Source organism: Castor canadensis, chromosome 4 (genome assembly GCF_047511655.1).
Source record: "Castor canadensis chromosome 4, mCasCan1.hap1v2, whole genome shotgun sequence".
Classification (NCBI taxonomy): domain Eukaryota; kingdom Metazoa; phylum Chordata; class Mammalia; order Rodentia; family Castoridae; genus Castor; species Castor canadensis.
The window spans coordinates 38568159-38593030 of record NC_133389.1 but is presented as its reverse complement, the minus strand read 5'-3'; the positions used below and the strand labels follow the sequence as shown (position 1 = coordinate 38593030).

At 41.4% G+C, this 24872-nt stretch overlaps 1 protein-coding gene across 13 annotated transcripts in view; it reads left to right on the top strand.

The window, feature by feature from the left end:
• The window catches only part of Fhod3 (formin homology 2 domain containing 3), a 489096-nt gene that overhangs the window by 443652 nt on the left and 20572 nt on the right, over window positions 1-24872 (top strand). For 10 of the 13 annotated variants that reach the window (XM_074069983.1, XM_020174902.2, XM_074069991.1 and 7 more), the window contains 7 exons: window positions 7510-7692; window positions 9680-9799; window positions 10520-10681; window positions 13690-13880; window positions 18901-19093; window positions 22139-22162; window positions 23695-23869. In XM_074069983.1, coding sequence (XP_073926084.1) covers window positions 7510-7692; window positions 9680-9799; window positions 10520-10681; window positions 13690-13880; window positions 18901-19093; window positions 22139-22162; window positions 23695-23869 — 1048 coding nt within the window. The remainder of the gene's footprint in view (window positions 1-7509; window positions 7693-9679; window positions 9800-10519; window positions 10682-13689; window positions 13881-18900; window positions 19094-22138; window positions 22163-23694; window positions 23870-24872) is intronic. The other 3 variants (XM_074069988.1, XM_020174895.2, XM_074069986.1) reach the window with 1 other exon arrangement.

Sequence of the window (24872 nt, the reverse complement as noted above, 5' to 3'; positions counted from 1 at the left end):
CTCATCTAGACTTGTACTGGGTTGAATAGTGTCCCCCCCAAATTCATGCCCACCTAGAATGTGACCGTACTGGGAAATAGGATCTTTTAGGTATAATCAAGTTAAGGTAACATTGGAATAGGATGGGCCCTAAATCTGATGTCTGATATCCTTAGAAGAAGTTTGCCCACAAACACAGAGGAGACTGCCACTGGAAGTCAGAGAACACACAGGGAGACAAAGAATAGAATGCCATGTGACGACATAGGCAGAAATTAGAGCAATGTGTTTACAAGCCAAGGAATGCCAAAGATTACGGGCAAGCACCAGAAGCCAAAAAAAGAGGCAAGGAACAATTATCCCATAGAGCCTCTGTAGAGAACATGGCTCTAAGTCCTTGATTTTGGACTTGTAGCTTCTAGAACTATGAGAGAATGATTTATACTGTTTTAAGCCACCTACTTTGTGGTACATTGTTATGACAGCCCTAGAAAAGGGCCAAGCAATTCTGCTCTGAGAAACATGCCTACCCTGTTCCAGGAAGGGGTAGCAGAAGAAAAAGGCATTTCCTTCCTGGCTGGAAGGAAGCAGTGCCTTGAGCCTGGAGTCAGGCAGGCAGCATGTCCAGGTGGGCATGTGGTGGAGCAGGGCAGTTGGTATAAAGAAATGAGTTGGTGATAGTAGACAGAGACAAAGCGGCACTGGAAGGAGCAGGACAGAGCTCTGTGTGAGGCATCCCCTCTGTGGGATAGAAGCAAGGAAGAAGGGCAGTGCCTGCTGCTGGTTGATCCTGAAAGAACCTTGGGTAAAGTGTCTTTCATTGAGGAGAAACAAGACCTTGGTCTGGGGTGCTCCAAGCTGTCCTGTTTACTTACCATGGTCCTTTAGAGATTGCAAAAGCACAGATTCCTACAGAGGGAGGCTTCAAATATAGCCAGCCGGATTGAAGGAAAAAATGACAACAACTTCTTTTAAAAATGCTTCCCCTCCCTGTCAGGAGGACTTTAAAATCCATCATGAGAGAGGGAGTCCTTTGGGTTTTGCTTTTGTTCTTTCCCGAAATGTAGTTCTCCCTGGATGGGGGAAGGTTTCAGGTATAATAAATTACTTGGACTTTAGAATGAACCAAATTTTTTTTTCTCCCTGTCTAACCAGTTTCTAGTTGAGCACCCTTCTGATCCAGGAAGGAATGATGATAATAACAGTAATGCTGATGGGTATTGGGATAAAACACAGCAGTAGATCTGACTTTCACAGGTCTCACATTGTGGGCCAGGCACCAGCTATGTGCTTTACTCAGATTCTCATCAAAAGCTTGTGAGATACATACCAGTTTTATACTCCCTGTCTTGATGATGAACATGAGTTCCAGCATTGTCTGTGCTAACCTCACGAGCCTGTGAGAGGTTGAGCAGATATGAACTCCAGAGCCTGGGTCCACACTGTGAGACTTGGGGATGGCTGGGCCAGGAGCAGCCCTTAGGCCTGGGCCATGTGCCACACAGAATGAGAGAGAATCAAAGGGGGACTGAGGAACATGCAGGAAGCAACACAGTGCACCCCACAGTGCTGGTACCTATGGTGATCCACCCAGAAATAGCTGATCTAGGGAACAATAGGAAGTGAGAAGTCAGCCACAGAAAACACTGGTAGGCTCTTACAAGATTTGTTGTGTCATGTGTCACAACGTATTTCATCACAACAGCACTTGGAGCACATTTTTATCAGTTTCCCTTTAAAGCAAAGTTTCTCAAACTCAATACTATGGATGTTTGGGGCTAGAAAACCTTTGTTGTCCAGAGGCCCTGTGTACTATGGGATGCTCAGCAGCACCCCTGGCCTCTACCCACTAGATATTAGTGGTTACGCTCCCCCACTTCAGCTCTCTGCCCACCCTCCAGAATGTCTCCAGACATTGTTAAACTTCCCACTGGGGTGAAAGCTCCAGGACTGAGAATCCTGGATTAGGAGGCTGCTTGTGGAAATCCAGGGACTGTGCATATCCCTCAGCAATTCTTGAACATGGTTGGGAAGATTCCAGTAGAAAAGGCCCTTTTGGAAAACTTGGAATCCAGGACATCCTGTGATCATCTGTTTTCTCTACACTGATCTCAGGGACCCTAGTGACATAGATGATCTAGATTCATGTGCCGGCCAGCACCCAGACCTTGTTTAGTGGTCTTGTGATTAAAGAGTTAAATTGAGACTAAGAAGAGATGGCAGTTGTGAACTTACAGATCTTTGCTAATAAGATTTCCAGCTAATGTCCAAAGGGCTTTCAGCCAAACCGTCTGTTTCTTGGATACATGCACTGTGGCCTGGCACCATGGCTTAATAGGGCCATTTGAAAGCTCTGTGTCCCTAAATGTAATTAGGTTGTATTAAATGACATCCTGTGGCTTTGCTTAGCAACCAATGGTATGCATCTGGGTTCCTCATGCAAACCTGAGGGAGTAGTTCACTTCATTAAGAAAAAGAGTATTAAAGTTTAGAAAATTATTTTAGGGCCATCTCTAAGGAGCTAAATGATATTTTCCTCAGATTATCACAAATGGAAATATAAAGTTTTTTCCTTTTTCCTTTTTTTATTTTTAGAGTGTGGTCTACTCAAAGGGTGGCATAATCAAATGGTCTCAAATGACATTTGGCTTGGCTCAATTTGGCTGTCATGCTTGACAGCATCCTGGAAACATAAGTTTCCCTTAGAAATACATCCAAAAACTAGAGCATCTTTCTAAGTAGTTTGTGTTGCACAAAGCCTGTGTTCAGGAGTCTGAGCAGGTACCGAGCACACGCAGGTAAGCCTGCCCGTGGAAAGGCTCAGTGGAACTGTGGAACCAGAATACTCTGAAAATTGGATTCAGCCATGCATTAATTTCTAGTTGAATCCCCATCAACTATGGAGCTGGTGCTAGGAGATGAGGACCAATCTCTAGGTGGTTCTCTAATTTTGCCTTGTTATTGAAACCTAGCTTCCAGCATATGTTTTTATGTTTCATCTGCAAGTTCAATATAATAATTTCTGTCCTATTGAGCCACAATGAATCCTTAGAATGAAAGAAGATACTACCAAGTGTTTTAAGGTTTCTATTTAGTTGCTACAAGAAAGTAAGTACACAGGTAGAATGTCATTTTCTCCTGAGAATATACCAAGTTGTATGCAAATGAGGCTTAGCCCTGAGTTCTCCAACTTTCTGCTGTTGTCACCAGAATCCTTATGGTAGATTCTTATTTGAAGTTGTAGCCAGGGTTCTGTTCAAAGCAAGGGCTGGAGGTGTGGTTCAATTGGTAGAGGATTTGCCTAGCAAGCTCAAGGCCTTGAGTTCAAACCCCAGTACTATACAAATGAAAACAAAATCACCAAGCAAAATGATTCCTGGTTATGGTGTCATTGGTAGGTAAGTGAAATGGTCAAACTCAATAGTATTTGAAACCATTAAAATGGATAATTTTGCATTTTTCTCTGAAATAGGCCTTTCAGATATAAATGGGAGAAAACTACAAACACTGAGGTTATCACATTGTGGTCTTTTTTGATGTTTCTTTTCCTGCAAAACCAGATGGTGATCATAAAATTATCAATAAACCTATTGATGTGATAGAAAAGTCAGTCAGAAATCCCATCTTGTATGCATCCCATTATCATTTGCTTGTGGAACAAAGGGCCACCAGCTCACAGGAGGTGGCTTTGACCTGCTGTCTCACTGTCTTGTGGCTTTTTTTATTGTCAGTGATGTGTAAAAAAAAAAATAAGTAAACTGGCAGGAGGCAACCTCATAAATCTTCAACAGTGACCAAATGGTTTAAATTAGTCAGAGAAGCTAAAAAGTAAAAATGTTTGATTACTTTCTCAGAGGAACAAAGCAGCAAAAATCATTGCAAGAAAATGTCTTCTGAAGATTATAAAAGGTATTGGCAAGATTTTGTTCTGGAATTCTTGTCATGCCTAAAACAATTTAAGGAATAAGGAAATTAAAATATAGTTTTAGTGAAGCTTTCCTTTTGATAACTAGCTGAGTTCAAATCATGGATGTTTTCTAATTTAATTTTTTAATTAGCATACATGAATAATACGAGGTGATTTCATTTTGATAATTCTATATACATGTACAGTTACTTTAAACAAGTTCAACTCTCCATTATATTTCCATTCCCTCCTCCTGCCTCCTCTCTTTTCAGTGTTTGGCTTCATCATGCTGTCTTCATATGTTTATATGTAGCTTACTTCATCCTCATCACCCCTGAGTATCCTTTCCTTTTCCACTCCTCAGTCCCACAGATCCTGCCAGAGCTGTTGGCATTCGTGTTCCCATCATTATTATTATTTCTAGTGGTACTATCATCGTTTGAGGTCTGTGTTCCACAAGTGAGTGAGAACATGTGATATTTGTTCTTTTGAGCTTGGCTTATCTCGCCTAGCATTGTGGCTTCGGTTCTATCCATTTTCCTGCAAAGGACATAATTTCATTTTTCCTTATGGCTGAGTGATATTCCAACAAACCATGAATGTTTTTAAGGCAATTTCTGCTTGAATTGTTCTGGTTGTTTTTTAATGCCAGCTATGTGGACAGTGGGGTTTTATCCAGGCAGTGGGTGAGCAAAAAGCACTTTGGCTAGATATCTGTTCTGATGCTCAAATTCTACCCATCCAGCCTTAGTGTGGAGCCAGAATGGAGAGCAGATTGAAGGAGGACATGTCTGAAGCATCACTTTCTGCAACCTCAGTCTGACTACAACTCAGAATATACATCTTCAATGCAATTGTGCATCACTGGCTTTCTATAAACTAGAGCTATCCCTCCCTGTTAATACTCTCCTCAGCCAAGTGCCAGTGGCTCATGCCTGTAATCCTAGCTACTTGGGAGGCTGAGATCAGGAGGTTCATGATTCAAGGATAGCCAGGCAACTAGTTCAAGAGACCCCATCTCTAAAAATAACCAAAGCAAAATGTACTGGAGGTGTGGCTCAAGCAGTACAGTGCCTGCTTTATAAGCACAAAGCCCTGAGTTCAAACCCCAGACCCACCAGGAAAAAAAAAAAAAAAGGAAAGTTAAGAAAAGAGCCTCCTCAAACTCCGGATGCTTCTACCCAAAATATATATCCTGATGCACCATTGTAAAAACACACAGATTTGTTAGCTGGTATCAATTGCCCAGCTTATTTTGCTATTTAAAAAATAATTTTTTGTGTAATGTAGAATAAAATTGACATTTTTGGTATGCCGTTCTATGAGTTTTAAAGCATGTATAAACACCTGTAATAATCACTGCAATCAGGATTTAAAACAGCCTCGTTTCCCCGTGACACTGCTGTGTTACCGTTTGGTAGTTGCATCCTGTAGTCCCTGGCAACCACAGTTGCCTCTCCATCACTACAGTTTTGACTTCTCTGACAGTGTGCAACTTTTTTGAGATTGCCTTCATTCAGTCAGCATGATGCCTTTGAGATTTGTCCAAGTTATTCTATGTATCTACAGAACCATCCAGTTATTGCTGAAAATTGTTCCATTCTAGGAATGTACCATAATTTATCTATTCATTCACTGAAGAGTGTTTAACTTGACCCAGTTTTGGCAACCTAAGTTTTCATTTTTCTAGAGTAAATGTTCAGGAGTAGAATGGCAGGGTCATGGGGTAACTTCTGTTTATTATAGTTTGTCTTTCATTATCTTACCATTGTCTTTCATGGAGAAAAACAAATTAATTTGGATGTAGTTTACTTCATCAGTCTCTTCTGTTTTGGTATCATGTCTAAGAATTTTTTTGCCTAATGTGAAACACAGATTTTTACTTACATTTGCTTCTAAAATTTTATGGTGTTGTATTTTCATTTTAGATCTGTGATTCATTTTGAGTTTCTTTATATATAAAAAAGAAGGTTTAAATTGAGGTTTATTTATTTATTTTGCATTTGGAATACAGTTGTTTCAACACTATTATTGAAAATATAATCCTTTCTCTGTTGAATAGTCTGCACTTTTGTCATGATCAGTGGGCCATATTTGTCGGCCTGTTTCTGGACTTTTCTGTACCATTGATCAGCATGTCTATCTTTTTGTTAATGTCACATTGTCCTAATTACTATAGCTTTACAGTTAAAATCAGATAGTGTGATTCCTCTAAGCTTATTTTTTTTCAAATTCATTGTGATTATCCTAGTTCTTCTTCCTTACTCTATAACCTTTATTTTTTTTTTCATTTTTCTTTTATTATTCATATGTGCATACAAGGCTTGGTTCATTTCTCCCCCCTGCCCCCACCCCCTCCCTTACCACCCACTCCGCCCCCTCCCGCTCCCCCCCTCAATACCCAGCAGAAACTATTTTGCCCTTATCTCTATAACCTTTAGAATCAGCTTTTTGTATATCTGCCAAAAATTTTGCTAGTGTTAGAATTAAGTCTATAGATAAATCTGGGAGGAAATTAACATCTTGACTCTGAGTTTTTCAGTTCATGAACATGGAAGCTCTCTCCATTTATTATTACATCCTCTTTGATTGCATTCATCAGCATTTTCTAGTTTCAAAGTACAGATCATAAATATTATATATTAATTTATGACCTATAATAATTTCATTATCAATATGTAGAAATAAAGTAGATTTTTATCTTACATCATGCAACATTATTGAACTCATTTTTTGTTTTAGAAATTTTTTTGTAGATTCTTCATAAATTTTCTATATAAACAATCATGTCATCTGCAAATAGGAACAATTCTACCTTTTCTAGTCTGTATGATTTTTATCCCCCCACTTTTTGTGCGTGGCTAGGAATACCATAACATGTTAAGTAAGAATGGTAAGGTTAAAAAGGAGAATTTTTATCTTTTTTAAAAATATAATTGCTAAGGAATTTGAACCTGTAAGAATCATAATCATTCTTATTCTTTTTGCTTTTTCTGCCTTTCACATTTGATTTTTACCAGAAACAAATAAAAATAAAAAGATACACTGTACTCACTAGCAGGTAGATATTTCTCTTTATAAACTCCATAATTACTTTTTTCCTTAGACTTGAGTTTGATATTATTCAAAGTACTATCATTTCTATGTAAGTTTTTCAGCATGAACAAAAGTCAATGTGAGTTCTTTGTAAATGGAAAATTTTTGTAAAGCTCTTAAATTAATCCATGAGAAGTACTACAGACCAGATATTCTTGACATATTCCAGTCATGTGTTTGATGGTAGTGAAACCACCAAAACCCAGACCCTCACGCTTACTTGGCAGGCGCTCTACCACTTGCGCCATTCCCCATTCTTAGGGAACAGGGAGTTGTTCTTCAATCTTCTTTCATCTTTCTCTCACCTTCCACTCCCTTTTTTGCCTAAAATATCTTTCACATGTCAGGCTCAGAAAATTTGGGGCAAGTTGTTTAACATATATTTAATTATGATAATATAATGTCTGTATGTGATTTAAAAATAGAATATTTCTACTACCTAGTTGGGAAACTGTAATAGGAATTTGAAAACATGGAAGGATAGAATTGGGTCCATCACTAAGAAAGAATTGGGTCCACCGTTCCAGAAAATTCTAACCATGATTCCCACCGAAGAGGAGAAGCAGAAAATCCAGGAAGCTCAACTGGCCAACCCTGAAGTGCCCTTGGGCAGTGCAGAGCAATTCCTCCTCATACTCTCCTCCATCAGCGAACTTTCGGCTCGGCTCCACCTCTGGGCGTTTAAAATGGACTATGAAACCACAGAAAAGGTAAGAACTTTGCAAGTGAGGCAGTCAATTCTGTAGCCCCAGTACTGAGAAAGCTGATTTTTTTTTGTACATTAATGGCGACTAAGCTAGTGAAGTATCATTCTTGACACAGGATTTGGAGGGTGAGTTGATGTGACATTGTTGTATCATCACTAACACTGAGTGATGTAAGTTGTGTCTATGCTGAGTCATAATCAGCCTGCCAAAGTGCCTGCCTGGCAGTAGCCTCAGACCCTTGATTGTGAGCACCGGGTAAATGATTTTTTTAAAAATAAAAAAAATTTCCTCTGTATTTTTGTTGTATAAAATTTGGAATATACAGAATAGCATAATATAGAGAATTTTCTGTCATCCTTCCATCTGATGAGAATCACCTAAGCTGCCATTGACCATGACAGTTTGGCAGGTACTGAAGTGCCTTCCGGAAAACATCCTCAGTAGAAAAGTGAAGATGAGGTAGATTGAAAGTACTGAGATGACTGGAAGGAAAGAGACCTCGATGGGGAAGGCACTGAGAAACTCCTCTTGAATAGGAAGTGTAAGACCCAGGCATCCTTCCTGGACTGGCAGTGGGAGTATTTTTGTATGCTGAGTAGGAGCCAGTAGAGAAGGAACTGGAAAAATGGATGGCATACTGCAGGGGAGCTTAAATGAGTGTAATTTCCTAGAGCAAAAGATTCAGAAGCCCCAGCGTACCGGCCATATATCTCCGTCTTCTGGCAAATGAGGTAGCAAGATCATATACTGAGGGCCAGTTGGGTGTCAGTGGGTTTTAGGGACTCCAGGGGGAAAACACAGGTTGAGCATCTGTAATCCAAAACTCTGAAATCCAAATGTTCCAAAATCCAAAACATTTTGAGGACCAACCTGATGCCACAAATGGAAAATATCACACCTGATCTCATATCATATGTTGCAATCAAAACACAAGTATATTTAAAACATTGTATAAAATTATATTCAGTGTTTAAGAGGCTTATATGAACCGTAAGTGAACTTCATGGTTAGACTTGGGTCCTGTCTCCAAGATATCTCATTATTTATATGCAGATGTTACAAAATACTCCCCAAAATCCAAAATCAGAAACCCTTCTGGTCCCAAGTAATTTCGATAAGCAGTATTCAACCTGTATTGTATTTGAATTTACTAGAGAATCAAGCAGGGATGAAGATGCCTAGGACTGCTAAGGCAACTGGTATAACTCAGTTGCAAAGCCAGTCTGTACACTTAGGTGACTCTCTGGCAACACCTTGGAGGAAGCAGGCAACTGACCCAATATTAGTTGGGGACTGGCAGGGCCACCCTAGCAGAAGCAAGGATGCTGGAGAAACTCAAGCTGAACTTCCTGGCTTTGAGATACAGGCAAGGGGATGGCCCCAGTAGGGATGTGGGGTGGGGAGGAGCAAAGAGAGAGAGATAGACAGACAGACAGTGAGACTACAGGGCAAGCGAAAGGTCTAGGGGAATGGTAATAACAAGGACTGTGACCTTCTAATGAGTAACCCTGGCAAAAGGGTAGCCATCATGGAGTGCCTAGAGAGGAGGGGAGGAGAACAGGGTGGTCCAGTGATAGTGAGGAGAGTTTCTAGAATCATCTGCCTAGAAGGAGGAAAGGCAAAGAGGAGGCCTGTGGTCTAGATGCTAAAGGGGCATTATAAAGAAGATTGTCTTGAAAGTCAGCCATGGTCAGGAGCAGAGTGAGGGGAGGAATGACCTGCAGGTCATGCTTAGGCTTAGACAATAGGAAGACCAGGGAAGACAGAGCCTTTGTCACCCCAGGATGAGCTCTGCTTGATCTCCACCATGGAATTTTGTAGATTAGACTCCTTGTTGCCTTTTGGCACTTTGTTGTACCTGGGAGAAAATGCTCATCAGGTGAGATTGCTCTGTGCTGGGGAGAACTCTGCTTCTTGTTACCTTATTCTGAAAAAGAAAAAAGAAAGCCAACATGTATCTTCTTTTTCATATATTTTTTTTAACTGAAAGGAAGTGGCAGAACCACTTTTGGACCTGAAGGAAGGAATAGACCAGTTGGAAAACAATAAAACCCTGGGCTATATCCTGTCTACCCTCCTAGCCATTGGAAACTTTCTAAATGGAACTAATGTAAGTCTTCCCTAACTCCTATCCTCTTGCCTCTCTTGTCACTAAATCCCTGCCTGCCATTTACCTCAGGAGGCTATACCTCTGGTCTCCCTAAAGCACAGTACAACAGCTTTTGTGTTGTTTGTCTTGCTGAAAAGCAGAAGGAATTTTGACCTTCAGACATTTATTTATTTGGGCCCATTTATTTGAAGGTGAACCTTGCTATAAGTTAGGAAGCTTAGGAAAATAAGCACACTTTTCCTTACAAACTGTTGCTCTCAAAATTGACATTGAGAAATTTTCTTCTGCCCTGTTTTTCTTTTCCCCTGAGCTTATCACTCAAATATTTGTGTTAATGCACATTCTGAATTTTTTTAAAGTAACTTTGTCGTTCTTCCTTTTGGGCTTGCTCTGGTCAGAAAGTAGACAGGAAGCAGGGTCAGGGGAGAAAGAAGCTGTCGGTACTCAGACGTAGAGACTCAGTCCCTTGACACTCTGATTGAGGGGTGAGCTCCGGGGTGTGGCTTGGGACTGTGGTGGGAAAGGGCTGGAGACTCAACTTCCTTTCCAGTGTGGCTGCTCCATAAGCAGTCGGTGATGGGAGGATGGAGTGTGTGACCCTACAGCTTCAGTCACAGAGAAACCAAATTCTGGGCTGAAATAGCAGGGTATTGATTCTATGCAATTCTAAGAGCCTACATAAAACATTTTTCTCATCTTTTATTTAATGTCATCAAACAGGCCAAAGCGTTTGAGTTAAGCTACCTCGAGAAGGTTCCAGAAGTCAAAGACACAGTGCACAAGCAGTCTCTTCTCCACCATGTGTGCACCATGGTGGTGGAAAACTTTCCAGACAGCTCTGATCTGTACTCAGAGATCGGAGCCATCACCAGGTCAGCCAAGGTACGTCCATGGACACAGAGGAGCCAGTGTTGCCCCGGCGTCTGCTGTTGGATCTTTATGTGTCACTCAGAGGCGCACATGCTGTATTAAGAAAGACATTCAGTGCTGCCTGCATTCCCTGCTCTGGAGTTTGTGAATATGACTCGTTTTATGCTGTTTCTAATGAACTTTTAAGATCTTTTTCCTATCTCTGGTTCTTGGTCAGATTCTTTCCTACTGAGGTACGTAAGACAAGCCTGCCATCCAAGTCCTCACTCCCTCATCCACTCTTGAAAGTGTTACTCACCAGGCTGGAGTCTCCAGAACATTACAACTGCACAGTCTGTCTCTTAGGTAGGCAAACGGCAAAAAGACGCCCTCTGGCTCCTCCTGAGATGTCCGTAGGACCTTCAGTGAGGCATGGAGCCAGGAAACAGGGCAGGCCTGGCCCCGTTGCTTACAGATTGTCCATCCCAATGATCTTACACACAGGGAACGTTTTTATAGGGTTGTAAATAGTATATAGCGTTGGCCCTTCAGCTGCAACCTCTTAAAGTGAGTGCAGAGCTAGTGTCTCCATGAGCATGTGGTTTAGTAGAAACGAGAGTTGCGATATGTGGACCACCTAGCTGCCTCCAGCGTAGGAGAATCACTGAGGGAGAACTGGGAGAAATGAAGGTCATAGAAGCTTAGGAAGCTTGCTGAGTTGGAGGCACCCTTCAACAGGACACAGCAGTCAAGCCAGCATGAAGGAATCTCCTGGTAACTAAATGGGGTGGGGAGTAGAAGCTAATAGTGCTGGGATACATCAGAGTTCAGTGCGAGATGAGGAGACGGAGTAGAGGGCAAGGTGGGCAAGGAATGGGGTGGGCAGCAGTGAAGGTCTCCTTGCAGGAGCTCTCACTCTCTTTGTCTTCTACCACAGGACTGGCTTGTGGGGGCCTCCTTTGCCTGCCTCAGGAGTCAAAGGCTGGCAGCCACCAGATGCACCAAGCAAGACCCCTCAGTTGGCTTGATAGCATATCTGCCCTGAAGTGAAAAGAGGCCTAGCCTAGCTTTCCCCAACTCAAAGCTGCCAAAGGGCTTCTCAGAACAGAGTCCTCTACTTAACAAGCACTTGTTATTCTGTGACAGGCACTCTGTGGTCTTTACAAGTATTCAGTATTCTAACCAAGGCAGAAAGCCCCTCTGAGTGTCCCAGCAGAGGGTCCTCGAGCTGCTGTCCCAACATTCCCATGAGCATCTCATCAGAAGACAGTTTTATTAGGAATTACAGACAAAGTCTGTCTGACTGTCTGGATCCCCTTCATCTTGGTCTTTTCTAGAGCCACCCAGAACAAATCAGTTCCATTCTTGTGCAGTCCTTCAGTTTTACCTAGGGCTACCCCAACTGAGCTGGCTATAACCAAAGTGGTCCTGGACTAGGAGTCCCAACACAGACCGAACCTGACCCCAGAGGCTGCCCTAGGGCATCAGCTCCCCTCAGTATCAGGCCTTTCCCAAAAGTCTACTGGATGCTTAGTTGTCATTTACCTAATAGAGACATAACTTATGCTTGATTGACCATATAGATTAGGACTGCAGATAGTCCCTGAGCACTAACTTTGGCAATTACTGAAGATAATTGTTGACCCAGGTTTGTGTCGCTGGCAACAGGAGGCCATGAGGTCATCTGCTGCCTCTTCTCAGCCTTCAGTCCCAGAGCCTTTTTGGCTCCATGACCCAAGAAATCCAGTCTGTGCCCTCTCCTTTCTGGCCATAGGGCATCCTCTGTGCTCCAAGTGCTGTTCCTGTTGAGTGTCACAGATCATCTCACAGTTCTGCCTGTATTAACTTGATCCCTTCCCTTGTCCTGAGGGTGGAGCTAGTAGTTTATATTCACTCCAGCAAGTCCCTTTTTTTTCTGGTCATTCTTCTCCAGACCCTGGTCACCATGGTCGTTGGCATTTGAGCAGTGGCAGCTCACCTCCTTGCTCTTCTGCTCCTCTATTTGCCACACTCTTACGTGTCCCACTATTGTTCACTCCCTATCCATCTCAGTCCCCCTCCAGCCTGCCCACTTGCTAATCTAATTCTCTCGTTCTGTCACTCTCAGTTTCTTTCCCAGTTCTCATCTCCATTAAATGTGACTCTCAAGTATATTTTTATGACTAAATAACTCTTTGATTCATGTAATTTTTAGTCTAGAATTTTTATTAAAGCATTACTTTAGAAAACCCCATTCAGGCCATTTCAGTCATCCAAACTATTTGCACTTCCCTGAATACAACACTGGTGCTCTGTCACCTGTTCTTTGCATAATTTTCATTTCAAGATCTCATTCCCAGCCCCTTAACACAGGTCTGGTGGGTGCATTATATTCTTCAGAGTTTTGTGAGCCCATTCTATAGGATGGTGAGGCTCTTTAAGGTATGAATTTGGTTGCATTCTGTATTTGTCTTTGTATATTTAATGCCTGATATGGGGACTGGTGTGTACTAGGTCCTCCATGAGTGTTGGTTGAATGTGTGGATGGTAGATGAACAAAATAATTTGCCACCCAAATCATGCAGGAGATCATGCTGAAGAGAAGCTGACCACCCATGAGCTGGCCCTGGCATAACAGAGTCATTCATGTATGACTAGGTTGCTTCTACAATATTATACTTCTAAAATATTATCCCAGTAGAACAATAGTGCTATGAAAAGTTTTATGAGACATCTACTCAGTTCATCTTGTACTAGGTTCTTTCATTTCATGTTTTAATTTACAGTTCTCAAAGACTTTCAGAACATTTCTTTCCAAATAGGGCAAGAAAAGGTGACTTGGGTATTGGGTTCACTTGGAGAACAGTTTTATCACTGAAGATCGATGTGGAGATAATAACAAATTCACATGTGAATGATTTCCAGACCATAAATATGTTTGTATTTCAAGATGTAGATTTGGTTATGATGTTTTGTTTCTTTCTGGAGGCACTGTGGTCTCCCAGTTCAGGTTGGTGTCCAGTGGTTTCAGCACATTTGCAGTGTTCCCTCTCTGTTTTCAGGTTGACTTTGATCAACTTCAGGATAATTTATGTCAGATGGAGAGAAGATGCAAAGCTTCATGGGATCACCTCAAGGCTATTGCAAAACATGAAATGAAACCAGTTTTAAAGCAACGGATGTCAGAGTTTCTAAAAGACTGTGCAGAACGAATTATAATTTTGAAGATTGTGCATAGAAGAATAATTAACAGGTAAGTATATCAAACTTAGAGAGAGATCAGTATTGTTGGAAATATTTTGCAAGCCAGGATTTGAAGGTTAAGTTTATAAAAATGTTACCAGATATCCTCAGCGCATAGCAAGTATACTGTGAGACACGTTTAACAATTTCATGGATACTTAATTTTTCTTACACAAAAATAGAATGCCATTGGATCTTGAAGTTGGTAGAAATGTCACAGATAATTTGATCCAAAGGTCCCACCTAATCAGGAATTGCATTTGTAAGATCTATAATAAATTGAATGCCTCCTCTTGAGCAGTTTCACCTACAAAGAGCCTACTCCCTTGCAAGGCAACTCTGCTTGTGAAAAAAGTTTCTCCCTTTTCAGGTCTGCAGTCTGGCCTCTGAGGGCCTTGCAATGGTGAATTCTCCAGCAGCTGCTCTTCACCATACATGCCTGAGTGAGGGCTGGGCTCCACCGAAGGTTCTGTCCTATGGACAAGCCTTCCTCAGAGTCACAGGATCCAAAAGGACCCTGGAGACACAGCAGTGATTGACCAGGCCTTGCTTTACCCACAAAAAGGCTGGCTGGGATCTAGCATGGCTCTGTGGCTGTCCAGGGCTCGTCCTCTAGTAAGTGGTAACAGCCGGGACTAGAACCCTGGTCTTCTAACTTCCCAGGCAAGGGTGTTTCCAGCTTTGAGCCACCACTTTCTTCTGTGCTTCATCACAGAATATTGGTGTAGGACCCTCTCTCTCCATCCTTCTCTCCTCACCTCTCCTTTCCTTCTTTCATCTTTCTTGAACTTACCTGGGACTTTCAAAAATCTTATTCTCTTGTCTTCACATTCACCTCCTTTCAGCTTGTGTCATTTGCTGCTTTGATAATTATATTTCCTTGGTCATTTGATACAGACTGTTGAAAAAAAACAGAGGGTATGGTTTTAAAATGTTGAACAGGACAGAAATGAGGTATAAAAATCTTCCCTCTAGATTGACAACTATCCACTAATACGGATTTGTGGGATTTAGTTGTTTAACTTTAAATCCCCCTAACTACACTTCATCTTGAACTTCCCATTGCCCTTTGGAAAGAAGAATTTTATAAGAGATTTTATCAAATTTCTTACTGAAATTAAAGAACACTATGCTTTTAACATGAGTAAAGAGGGGATGTAGGGAATATGAGCTGGTTTGACCCTTCATGCTTTGTATGATACAAGCAATTTCCAACTTAAAAAAAAAAATAAGCAAATAAATAATTTCCATTTGGAATGTCATGAAACTAGAACAATTTTATGAAAATTTTATAAAGCTGTTGTGCCTGGTTTTATTAATCATTTTATCTCAGACAGATAAAAAATCATTTGGGTGATAAGGCTATTCTTTAAGATATATACATGTGCTCTAATTGTTCCATCTAAGCTGGTCACTTGGATAATGGTTGCTCCTGCCTCACCCAAATTCCTATCTACTCACTATTGCCATCCTACCAGGGATGACCAGGATGGGCCAGAAATTCACTATGGTAGTAAAAGGTGCATGGCTAACCAGGGTAGCAGCGGTGGCCAGTCCAAGACATCTAAAGCAAAGAACCTGGGTTCAAATGACGTCTTTAGCAGGAGCCCCATATGTGGAACTGATCAGAGCAGGGATATCTTGTTGAAATAGAGATGGAAGACTGAGAGCCCAGCTGATTTGCTTCCTTTTCCTTCCCTTCCTGCCAACATCCCCCAGAAAGCCTGCTGGGCTAGCCTTTGACCTCACGTATTGGGAAGCAGAGACCATTCTCTGAAATCCATCCCTCCCCCACCCTGTGCCATACCCCTTCTCAGTGGTACACTTCAGTAAAAAGGCAGGTAATGGAACAAACCAAAGATGTTTTGACTTCTGCCTTGGGGTACTGATAAGGAGTCAGCCCCTCCATGACTGCATGACCTTTGTGTCATGTATTCTAAAAGTTACAGTCAACGTAAATGTTTTACTCCAAGTTACACCTTCTAAAGGAATGTATAGTGGGTCTCTTTTCAAATGTGTATTTAAATCTTTTTTTTTCAGGTGTGAATTTTACTTGCTGATTTGTTACTCTCATTATTTGTAAAATATATTTTTGAATTACAGTTCCAAATTATATGTTACGTTGAGATGCCCTTTGGATTCAAAAACAATGTTTTAGGAGGATAAGGGGTCTTGAGTGTGTTACATATAAAAGAGAACCCAGAAAGGTCATGTAATAAGAATGAAGTGGTTGGGCATGGTGGCTCATGCCTGTAATCCCAGCTACTTATGAGGCAGAAATTGGGAGGATTGCAGTTCAAGACCAGTCTGTACAAAAAGTTAGCAAGACTACACGTCAGCAAAAAAGCTAGGCATGGTGGTCCATGTCTGTAATTTCAGGTTTGCAGGAGGTGTAAGTAGGAGGTTTGTGCTGAGGTGGGCTCCAAAACATGACACTTCATCGAAAAATAACTAAAACAAAAAAGGACTGAAGGCATTACCTGCCTAGCAAGTACAAGGCACTAAGTTCAAACCCAGTATTGCTACAAAAAATAAAAAATGAAACAAAGTATTAACCCAGCTATGGACTGATGGTCTTTTCATTGATTCCTCCTTCATAAAGTTCTTAAATAGTGACAGAAGGGAATATGTGTAGAACAGTAACAATAGTCTATCCTGTCCTCATCTCATAACCTATATTTCATATCCAATATATAATGTTGGTTGGCAATAAGAGCCAGGAAGAGCAAATTAGAGTACAAGTGGGATGGAAAGTGACAAAAAGGTTCTGTTTTGCAAGAGGTGCTCAAGACAGGCCTTCCTGGGGAGATGACGTATAGGATGAAAGAGCACATCCATGCGCTCTCTGTGGCATAGAGAGCAAGCTGCTGGCACTTGTCAGGCTGTGAGTGGCCTCCATACCCCTCCCACCACCACAAGTCCTGCAGACTGTCAGTTCTTCCACCTCTGTGTCCATCCAGGATTTCCTACACACTGCAGAGGGGCCTGAGGTCTTATGGTGAGCTTATTCAAGGAAAACCAGGGATCCAGTATGATTAAGTCATATGAGATGATGTCAGAGAGGTAGTGGGGCCTGTCCTGCAGGGTCTTGCATGACTTTCCTTTTTGCTTATCCATTCATCTGGGGATGGACCCATTCTGGCTATTGTGAAGAATGCTGCTGTGAACATTTGTGTAGAAGGTCTTGTGTGTACACTTGTTTTCATTTCTTTGGGATATGTGCACAAACTTAAATTTGCTAGATCTTTTGGAAGGTCTACATTTAACTTTCTGAGAAACTACCAGACTGTTCTCTGTAGCAGCTGAACCATCTTCTGTTCCTGCCAGTGTTGGAAGAGGTTTCCAGTTTCTCCACATTTCACCAACTCTCATCTGTCTCTGATTCTAGCCCTCTCAGGAGTATGGAGTGGAAGGTCTCTCCTTGTGAGTTTGATTTGCATTCCCTATTGACTGATGGCGAGCATCTTTCTATGTACTTCTAGACTATGTGTGTCTCTTTTTAGGAGAAAGATCTATTCAAATCCTTCATCCATCTATTTTTCAACATTTAGTTGTAAGATTCCTTTATATATTCTACATACAAGTGGCTTATTACACAGGATTTCCAAGTATTTTATCCCATTCAAAATGTTGTCTTTTTCACCCTTGGTGATGCCTTTTGAAACAAAAAATTTAGTTTTAATTTTGGAGAGGTTCAATTTATCTAGTTTTTTTTTTCCCCCATTGGGTGCTCATGCTTTTGGTATCTTATCTAAAAGAGCATTGTCTAATACAAAGTCATGAAGATTTAGACTGTTTTCTTCTAAGAGTTTCTTAGTTTTTGCTAGCACTTTTTTACCTCCCTTTTAGTTTAAACACAAGTTGTATACTTTAGTTTATACTTTTTCACAAAAAAGAATAAGAAAATGTCCTTCATTAAAAAAATAAACACCACCCGTATTCAAACTGCATAAACTAGACTAGTCAAACCCAAAAGGTTTTGTCTACAAATAGGGATATTATTTATTTAATGCTGTTTGTTTCATATAAATATTTCCCTCTGTTTCCTACTATCTTTTTTCTTATTTCCTGATAACTGAAATTGACTATTTTACAAAATTTTAAAACACATAGGATCTAATAACTCTTAATTTACAAATTGAGTTTACATTTTATTTATAAATAAAATAAACTTATTTTTTCTGCTTACTTGGTCTTTCCTAATTAAACTAATATTGTATGTAATATTATAAGATATGTTTAACAATACTCAGAAAATTTTATAAGCATATATTTATAAACCATCCATTAATGTTATCTGTCATATGTTCATATCTGTTCCAAGTATTCATTAAAGGGATTTCTTTTCATCTTTTTTTTTTTTTTATGGTACTGGAGTTTGAACTCCACCAGTAGATGGAAGGGCCCCACACTAGGCAGGAGCTATGCCCCAGTCCTTGGTTGCTTTAGTTATTTTTCAGTTAGGGACTCATGGTTTTGCCCCAGGCTTGTCTTGAGCTGCAGTCTTCCTTTCTATGCTTCCCCTGTGACTGGGATTACAGGTGTGCACCGTCAACTTGGCTTGTTTTGATATAGGGTCTTGCAACTTTATGCTTGGGCTGACATTGAACCTCTATTCTTTCAATCATCTCCTGAGTAGCTGGGATTACAGACATGTTCCACACACCTGGCCCTCATTAAAAGAATTTCTAAGCAATATTTCCTTATTCCTATTCAATTCTTATATAATCTAGAAACTGTCAAATATTTTCCTTAAAATACTACTTTATCATTTTAAGAAAGTTTTACATGTCTATTTAGAAAAATATTAGACTACAGATAAGAAAAATTTTACCACCTAGACATAATTTCCATCAAGGAAAAAGTGTTTGTATTCTCTCTTGAGAAGACTCTTGAAACTCAAAGTCTGAGGAATGAAAAACAGTGACCTCCCCTGAGAATCTGGCTCATTGGTTACTTAGGAAAGATTTTAGACCAGTAATTTTTGTTACTTTAAAATGAAGTCATTGCCATCACTTTCTTCCTTGCAGATTTCACTCCTTCTTGCTCTTTATGGGTCACCCACCTTATGCAATTCGGGAAGTGAATATAAACAAGTTCTGCAGGATCATCAGTGAATTTGCACTAGAGTATCGTACCACCAGGGAAAGAGTTTTGCAGCAGAAACAGAAGCGGGCCAACCACAGAGAGAGGAATAAGACCAGAGGGAAGATGATCACCGATGTAAGTTTCACAACATCACTCTCTTTTTGTCATTTGTTTTGAGAAATAAGATCAACCACAAATCCTCACGTCTTGGGAGCTGTGCCTTTTTTGTCACCCTCCCCTACTTCCTATTGTGGGGAAAAACCCCCCTTTAAAAGTGTTATCAAACTGTTCCTCTACCATTTCTGTGGGAATCTGCTATGTAAGAAACAAGGACCTATGGCATAGAAAATTAAGATTTTGTGACTGGAGGAGGAACACATTGCCCATGTTGGTGTGTAATGGTGCTAATGTCATTTAAGTGCATGGTAAAGTTGAAGAGAAGAAAAATGTCAAAGGAAATGCCACTTATAGGAAGACGAGTGTATTGATTAGGAATTGATTCAGGATTTTAATTATCATATAATAACAATGTTATATAACCAGCCAGTGACCTGGACTATCCATTGGGGCATATGAATAGAGAGACTGATGTGATTGCTTCAAGACATAATTTGATGGGCTTTTCATAGTCCCTGGAGTCACAGAATGTCGCGGTGGGAAGAGAACTAGCAGAAGTTTCCCTATAACACCTTGAGGTGCCCCTGGACACTTAGATGTCTCCCTGATCCTGGATTCTTCATCTCTACCATGTCACCCCTGAGCCTACACAGGCCTCAGCGCAGTGGGTGTGCAGACGGGACACACTCAGTAAGTGGAGAGTGAAAGGATGCCAAAAGTACCCAGTGCGGGTTTGTCTTTCTGGTGTGGCTTTATGAACCAAGGAAGCCAGATTTTCTTCTCATAGACCTTATCCATTGCTACTAAGGTAAAAGTTCAATTCCAGGCAAAAGGAAGAAACTTTCTGGGAATTCTCTCTTCCTCACCAATTATTCTCACTTGAGTAGACTCAAGAAGAATAAAGCCATCTTCTTTGGTACTAACAGATCATATTGGAATCTGTTGTAGCCCTCTTCAGTGTGACTTTATTTTTTTCATTGTTTGGATTGGTGCCAATGATCTTCTCCCACCTATGCCTGAATTTGAGCAATAGATAGGCTCCCTGTGATAGCAGGAGTGGAATGAGTCAAGGATTAAGCCATAGGGAGTGCCTCATCCCAGGGGTTTTAGCCTCAGTTGAACTCAAGTTAGGCAGGTTTCCTTGGGGAGAAAGAAAATCCATTAAGAAGACCTCATGGTGAGAGGCTGCCTTCTGTGGCCAGAGATATGTTCATGCTATAGACAAAACAGAGGAAATGTGGTTACTGCTAAGAGTTCACATTCCTGAGGGGGCTGACTTCACATGAAGATCCAGATGCATTGACTTAGGTTTTGTTGTACTTTTAAGGCAATTCTAAGGAGAGCCATAGACCTCTTTGCATCCACCCCCTTGGAATTTTCTGGACTTTTAGAGAGCACCAGGCCTCTCTTCTCCAGAAGGAGCCTTTTCTACAGCCCCTGGTGATTCCGAATGCCAGTGTCATCTGCTGAGAGTCTGTTGTCTTCTGAAATCTGGCTTCAACAGGATCTTTAGCCTCCTGGAGGATGCAGGAAGCAAATTGAATCCACTTGGGCAAACTACGGCCTACATTTCATTCCAAAATGTTATTTTTAAAATTTGTTAAGGGGATAACTTACTTTTGTGGAGAGGAGACACATTGTAGGGCAAAAAACACAGGCCCAACATGCTTATAGTTATGAAAACACATCAAAATTTCTTGCCAAATTCTTGAGTTTTTTTAAACAGAGCTAATTTTTAAATTCTGTCCTTCTCTGAGAACATTTGGTTTCCCAGTTATAAGTAGAGGTATGTGTTTCTAGAGTTTGATTAAAAAATATTTAAATTCCCGTTACAATCTGGACAGTACAGATATCAGGGTCTACTCTCAACCTGGTCCGTTTTTTTGAGATCCAAGTGACATTTGTGTAGATCGACTGCCATCTGCTGGAATAGTAGGATATTGTCATCAAAGCAAAACAGCTTCAGATTTCCCCAACTCTCAATTAGTAAGGACTCTTGTGTGCTCAACATTGCAGTGGACACCAAGGAAGATGTGAGTATAATGAAAGACAAACTCATATCCTAAGTATGTCATAATCTGGTTAGAAAAATGATACATACACAACTGAAGTCAAAGCCACACAATAGGTTTAGAACCATGGAGCTCTGAACATTGGAACTAGCAGAGGTTTTAGAGACCTTGTAGTAACTTTTAATATAGATGCTAGATTAAATGAGAGTGAAGTGGTAGCAATTAAGCTGAGATGAGAGGCTCCTGGAGTAAACTCTGAAAACTGCCTTTTATTGAGCCAGCTCTGTATCAGCTCTGAAGTGTGACAGCTTCTCCTGGCCAAGCACCAGGCTTAGTTTCCCATAATCCAGAGTTCATCCAGGCAAAGCTCAGTTAGGAACTCATTCCTCATCTTTCTGTCCCAAAGTGGTTCTAAACTAATAGTGATAATAGACAAGGAAACTCCAAGCAGCTCTGGCCCTTTCTCCTGTCATCGTAATCCAAATGGGCTGTGAGAATCCCAGGACTACACAGTGGAGAGCAGTGGGACTCCTGGGTGAGACCCTTTACCTCTGGCTTCCTTGGACTATAGTTCAAGTCCAGTAGACTGGGCAAGGAGGGGGGTCTGCCCTCAAGATGAGTGGAGACAACAGCACAACAGATGGGCAGAGCCAGGTAAATGAAGGCTGGTCCACTTACTATGGCCCTGATGGCCAGCAGATGGTAGTTGGCCCAGCAAGATATGCCCAGCTATCTGTCAAGGAGGGGGGTCGGTAGTGGTCAGGAAGCCAGGTAAGCTGATTATTGATCCTATTGGCAGCCCCTGGAGTCTTTCAAGTCCCTCCTGCCACTGGTCAGGGCTGGAACTGGAGCTCACAGAGCAAGTATCAGGAGAAGGATAGGAGAGTGAGGTGTGAAAGCTCTCAATTCGAGAGGGTGTGCCCTGGTTGTGGTGGCCAATTTCTCTTTTGGGATTGTGTTGTGACAAGATAATCTCATCTGTGCTGACTTCTGTGCCTTCTAAGAATCATTCTGTCTTTTCCATACTGTCCTGCCCTGTCCTGTCTGGTAGACTGATGACGAGGATGAAGTCGAGGTATGACTATTGATAAATATGAAGAACACCACATTTGACCTTATCATGCCTGCTGTAGAGTCTAACGTAACATAGCCAGCATGAAGTGTCAGCACCATTCAGTGCTTTAAACTATGCATGGACATTTTCTGGTTGTTTTTGTGTGATCGCTAACCATTGGATGCGTTCTTGTTGCTGTGTGTGGCAGGGAGTGAAGAGTAAGCTGAGTCTGGGCTAATCAGTAGTGGCCAGCTCAGCAGATCTCTCCCTTCTGTTGGAAAAGTAGATAATTGGTTTCCCTTCCAGACTCCTCTCTGAGCCTTTTGCAATTCAGTTGTAAGAACTGGATTCTAGAATACCTATATTTACTCTGTCATAGTAGTGCTCATCTGTAATCCCAGCACTCAGGAGGCTGAGGCAGGAGATCGAATGTTCCAGGTCAGCCTGGACTATATAGCAAGACTCTGTCTCAATAAAACAAACTAAAATAACTACATAAAGAGTCCTTAAACTAAGAGGAAGTAGGGCAGTGGCCAGTAGTCAGGCCAGAGCCACTGTCACCAGCCCATGGACAGTCTCTGATATGTGCAGATAAGTTTGGAGCTGGGAGACCAAGGCCTCCTCCCTTGGAACTGGATATGGGTGTAAAAACCAAAGACCAAGTTGTGGTTGATTGACCCTGGAGAGTGAGGAGACAGCCATGTAGGCAGCACAAGTCACAGATGTGTCATAGGCTCTGTTGCCAAGGATGAGACATTGGAAGGAAAGAGAAAGTTGGGAGTTCATAGAGCTGTTCTTTGTAAATGTTCATCTGACATTTTGTTCTTTTGCCAAGATGTTTGGTGTTGTGTACATACAGTGTTCTGCCATATCTCTTTAAAACATATATGCCCTGCCTTTTTGTCCAGGTACAGTTAGAAAGCATGATCCTGGCTTTGTAGTGCTTATTAAAACAACTACGTTTGTGACAAAGCCAAAAGTAGTGAGTCTTGTTGAATTCAGTTTCAGTTAGAATTTCTGTGTGGTGTTCTGTTCTCCACCTTGACACATAATCTACTTGGGACCCTGACAAACCACTTATTCTCACAGTGCCTCAGTTTCCTTTTCTATAAACTGATGGGCTAGATCTAGAAGAATCCTTCCCAAGTGTTAACTATAAAATTAAAGCTTAGGACGTTTGGTGAAGAAGGCATATTCCAGTTCTCATATCAGGGCCTAGGTTTGACTTTTAGTTCTTCTTAGAATTGATGTCAGTCACCCCTGGCTGGCACCCATTGAGTCTGAGCCTCTGAGAGAGAACTTCACCAGTAGCTGGATGGGTGGAGTTCCTTCTGGGGCTAACAGCTTCTTTCTGGCAGTAGATCTTTCCTATAGACAGATGTTTTGTCAGTAGTTGACAACCTTAGTGACTGCCAGAACTCTGGATGTACAGAATGCATACAAACAAAAACAAAACAGAGAAGAGAAAGTTTTCCTTAGCTGAAAGTTTTCCAAACTTGAGTTGCCTTTTTGGGAAATCTCTTTCCCTTTCTAACCTTCCTTTGGTTTTGCAGTCTGGCAAATTCTCTGGCAGTTCTCCAGCACCACCGAGCCAGCTGCAAGGTCTGAGCTATGCTGAGGATGCAGCTGAACACGAGAACATGAAGGCTGTGCTGAAAACCTCATCCCCTGCTGTGGAGGATGCCACCCCTGTGCTGGGCGTCCGCACTCGCAGCAGAGCAAGTCGAGGTAACTCCTGTCGGGCAGAGCTCATCTTCTCCCTTTAGCCACCCCGTGGGAGTCCAGAATTGCCATTGCAGGGTACAGATTTCTGTGCCCAGTGAGTGAATGAGAAGGGCCATCAGCTTCCTCTAGGCTTTCAGTGCCAACCTAGGCAAACACCTTCCTTCACTAGCACTTTCAAAGAACTTCATCTCAAACCAAAGAACATTCCCCAAAGCATACATTTCTTTACATAAAAGGAGTGTTTGTTTTGCAGTACTGGGGATTGAACTCTGGGCCCCATACTTGTTAGGCAAGCACTCTACTATGTGAGTCATGCCCTTTTGTTTTTAGTGGCCTCAGACCTCGATCTTCCTATTTCTGATTCCTGAGTAGCTGGGATTATAGGCCTGTGCCTCCATCTTGCCTGTTTTTAAGATAGAGTCTGACTTTTGCTTGGGCTGGCCTCAGACCATGATCTTCCTATCTCTACCTCCTGAGAAACTGGGATTATAGGCACGTACCACCACACCCAGCCCACAAAAGGGGTTCTTATCATGAGTGAATCCTCCTACACTACGGCTGGGTTGGCAAACTTCAGCCTGCAAACCAAATTCAATCCGCCACCTATTTTTATAAATAAAGTTTTATTGGAATGCAGTCACATTTATTTATTTTTGTGTCTTCAGTGGCTGCTTTGAACTACAATGCCAGATTTGAGCTATCATGACAGACTTTATGATCAGCAGAGCCTAAAACAGTTAAGTTTACAGAAGTTTACAGTCTAGAACCCTAGCATTTTTGAGGAACTGTACTTCAGGCTTTTAAACAAAATTACTGTTTCCTTACTTCCTGTGAGGATAGTAATTGACTCCAACTCTCTTTTCTGCCTTTTTGTTGGACTTGGTTGTTATCTTTAATAGGACTTTTACTTTGATATTCAGCTAAGAATATCTCAGAAGACTGGCTGTCTCTATCCATCCCTGCCCTGGTATAAGACTAACCAGCACCTGGAATTCAATTTGCCCAG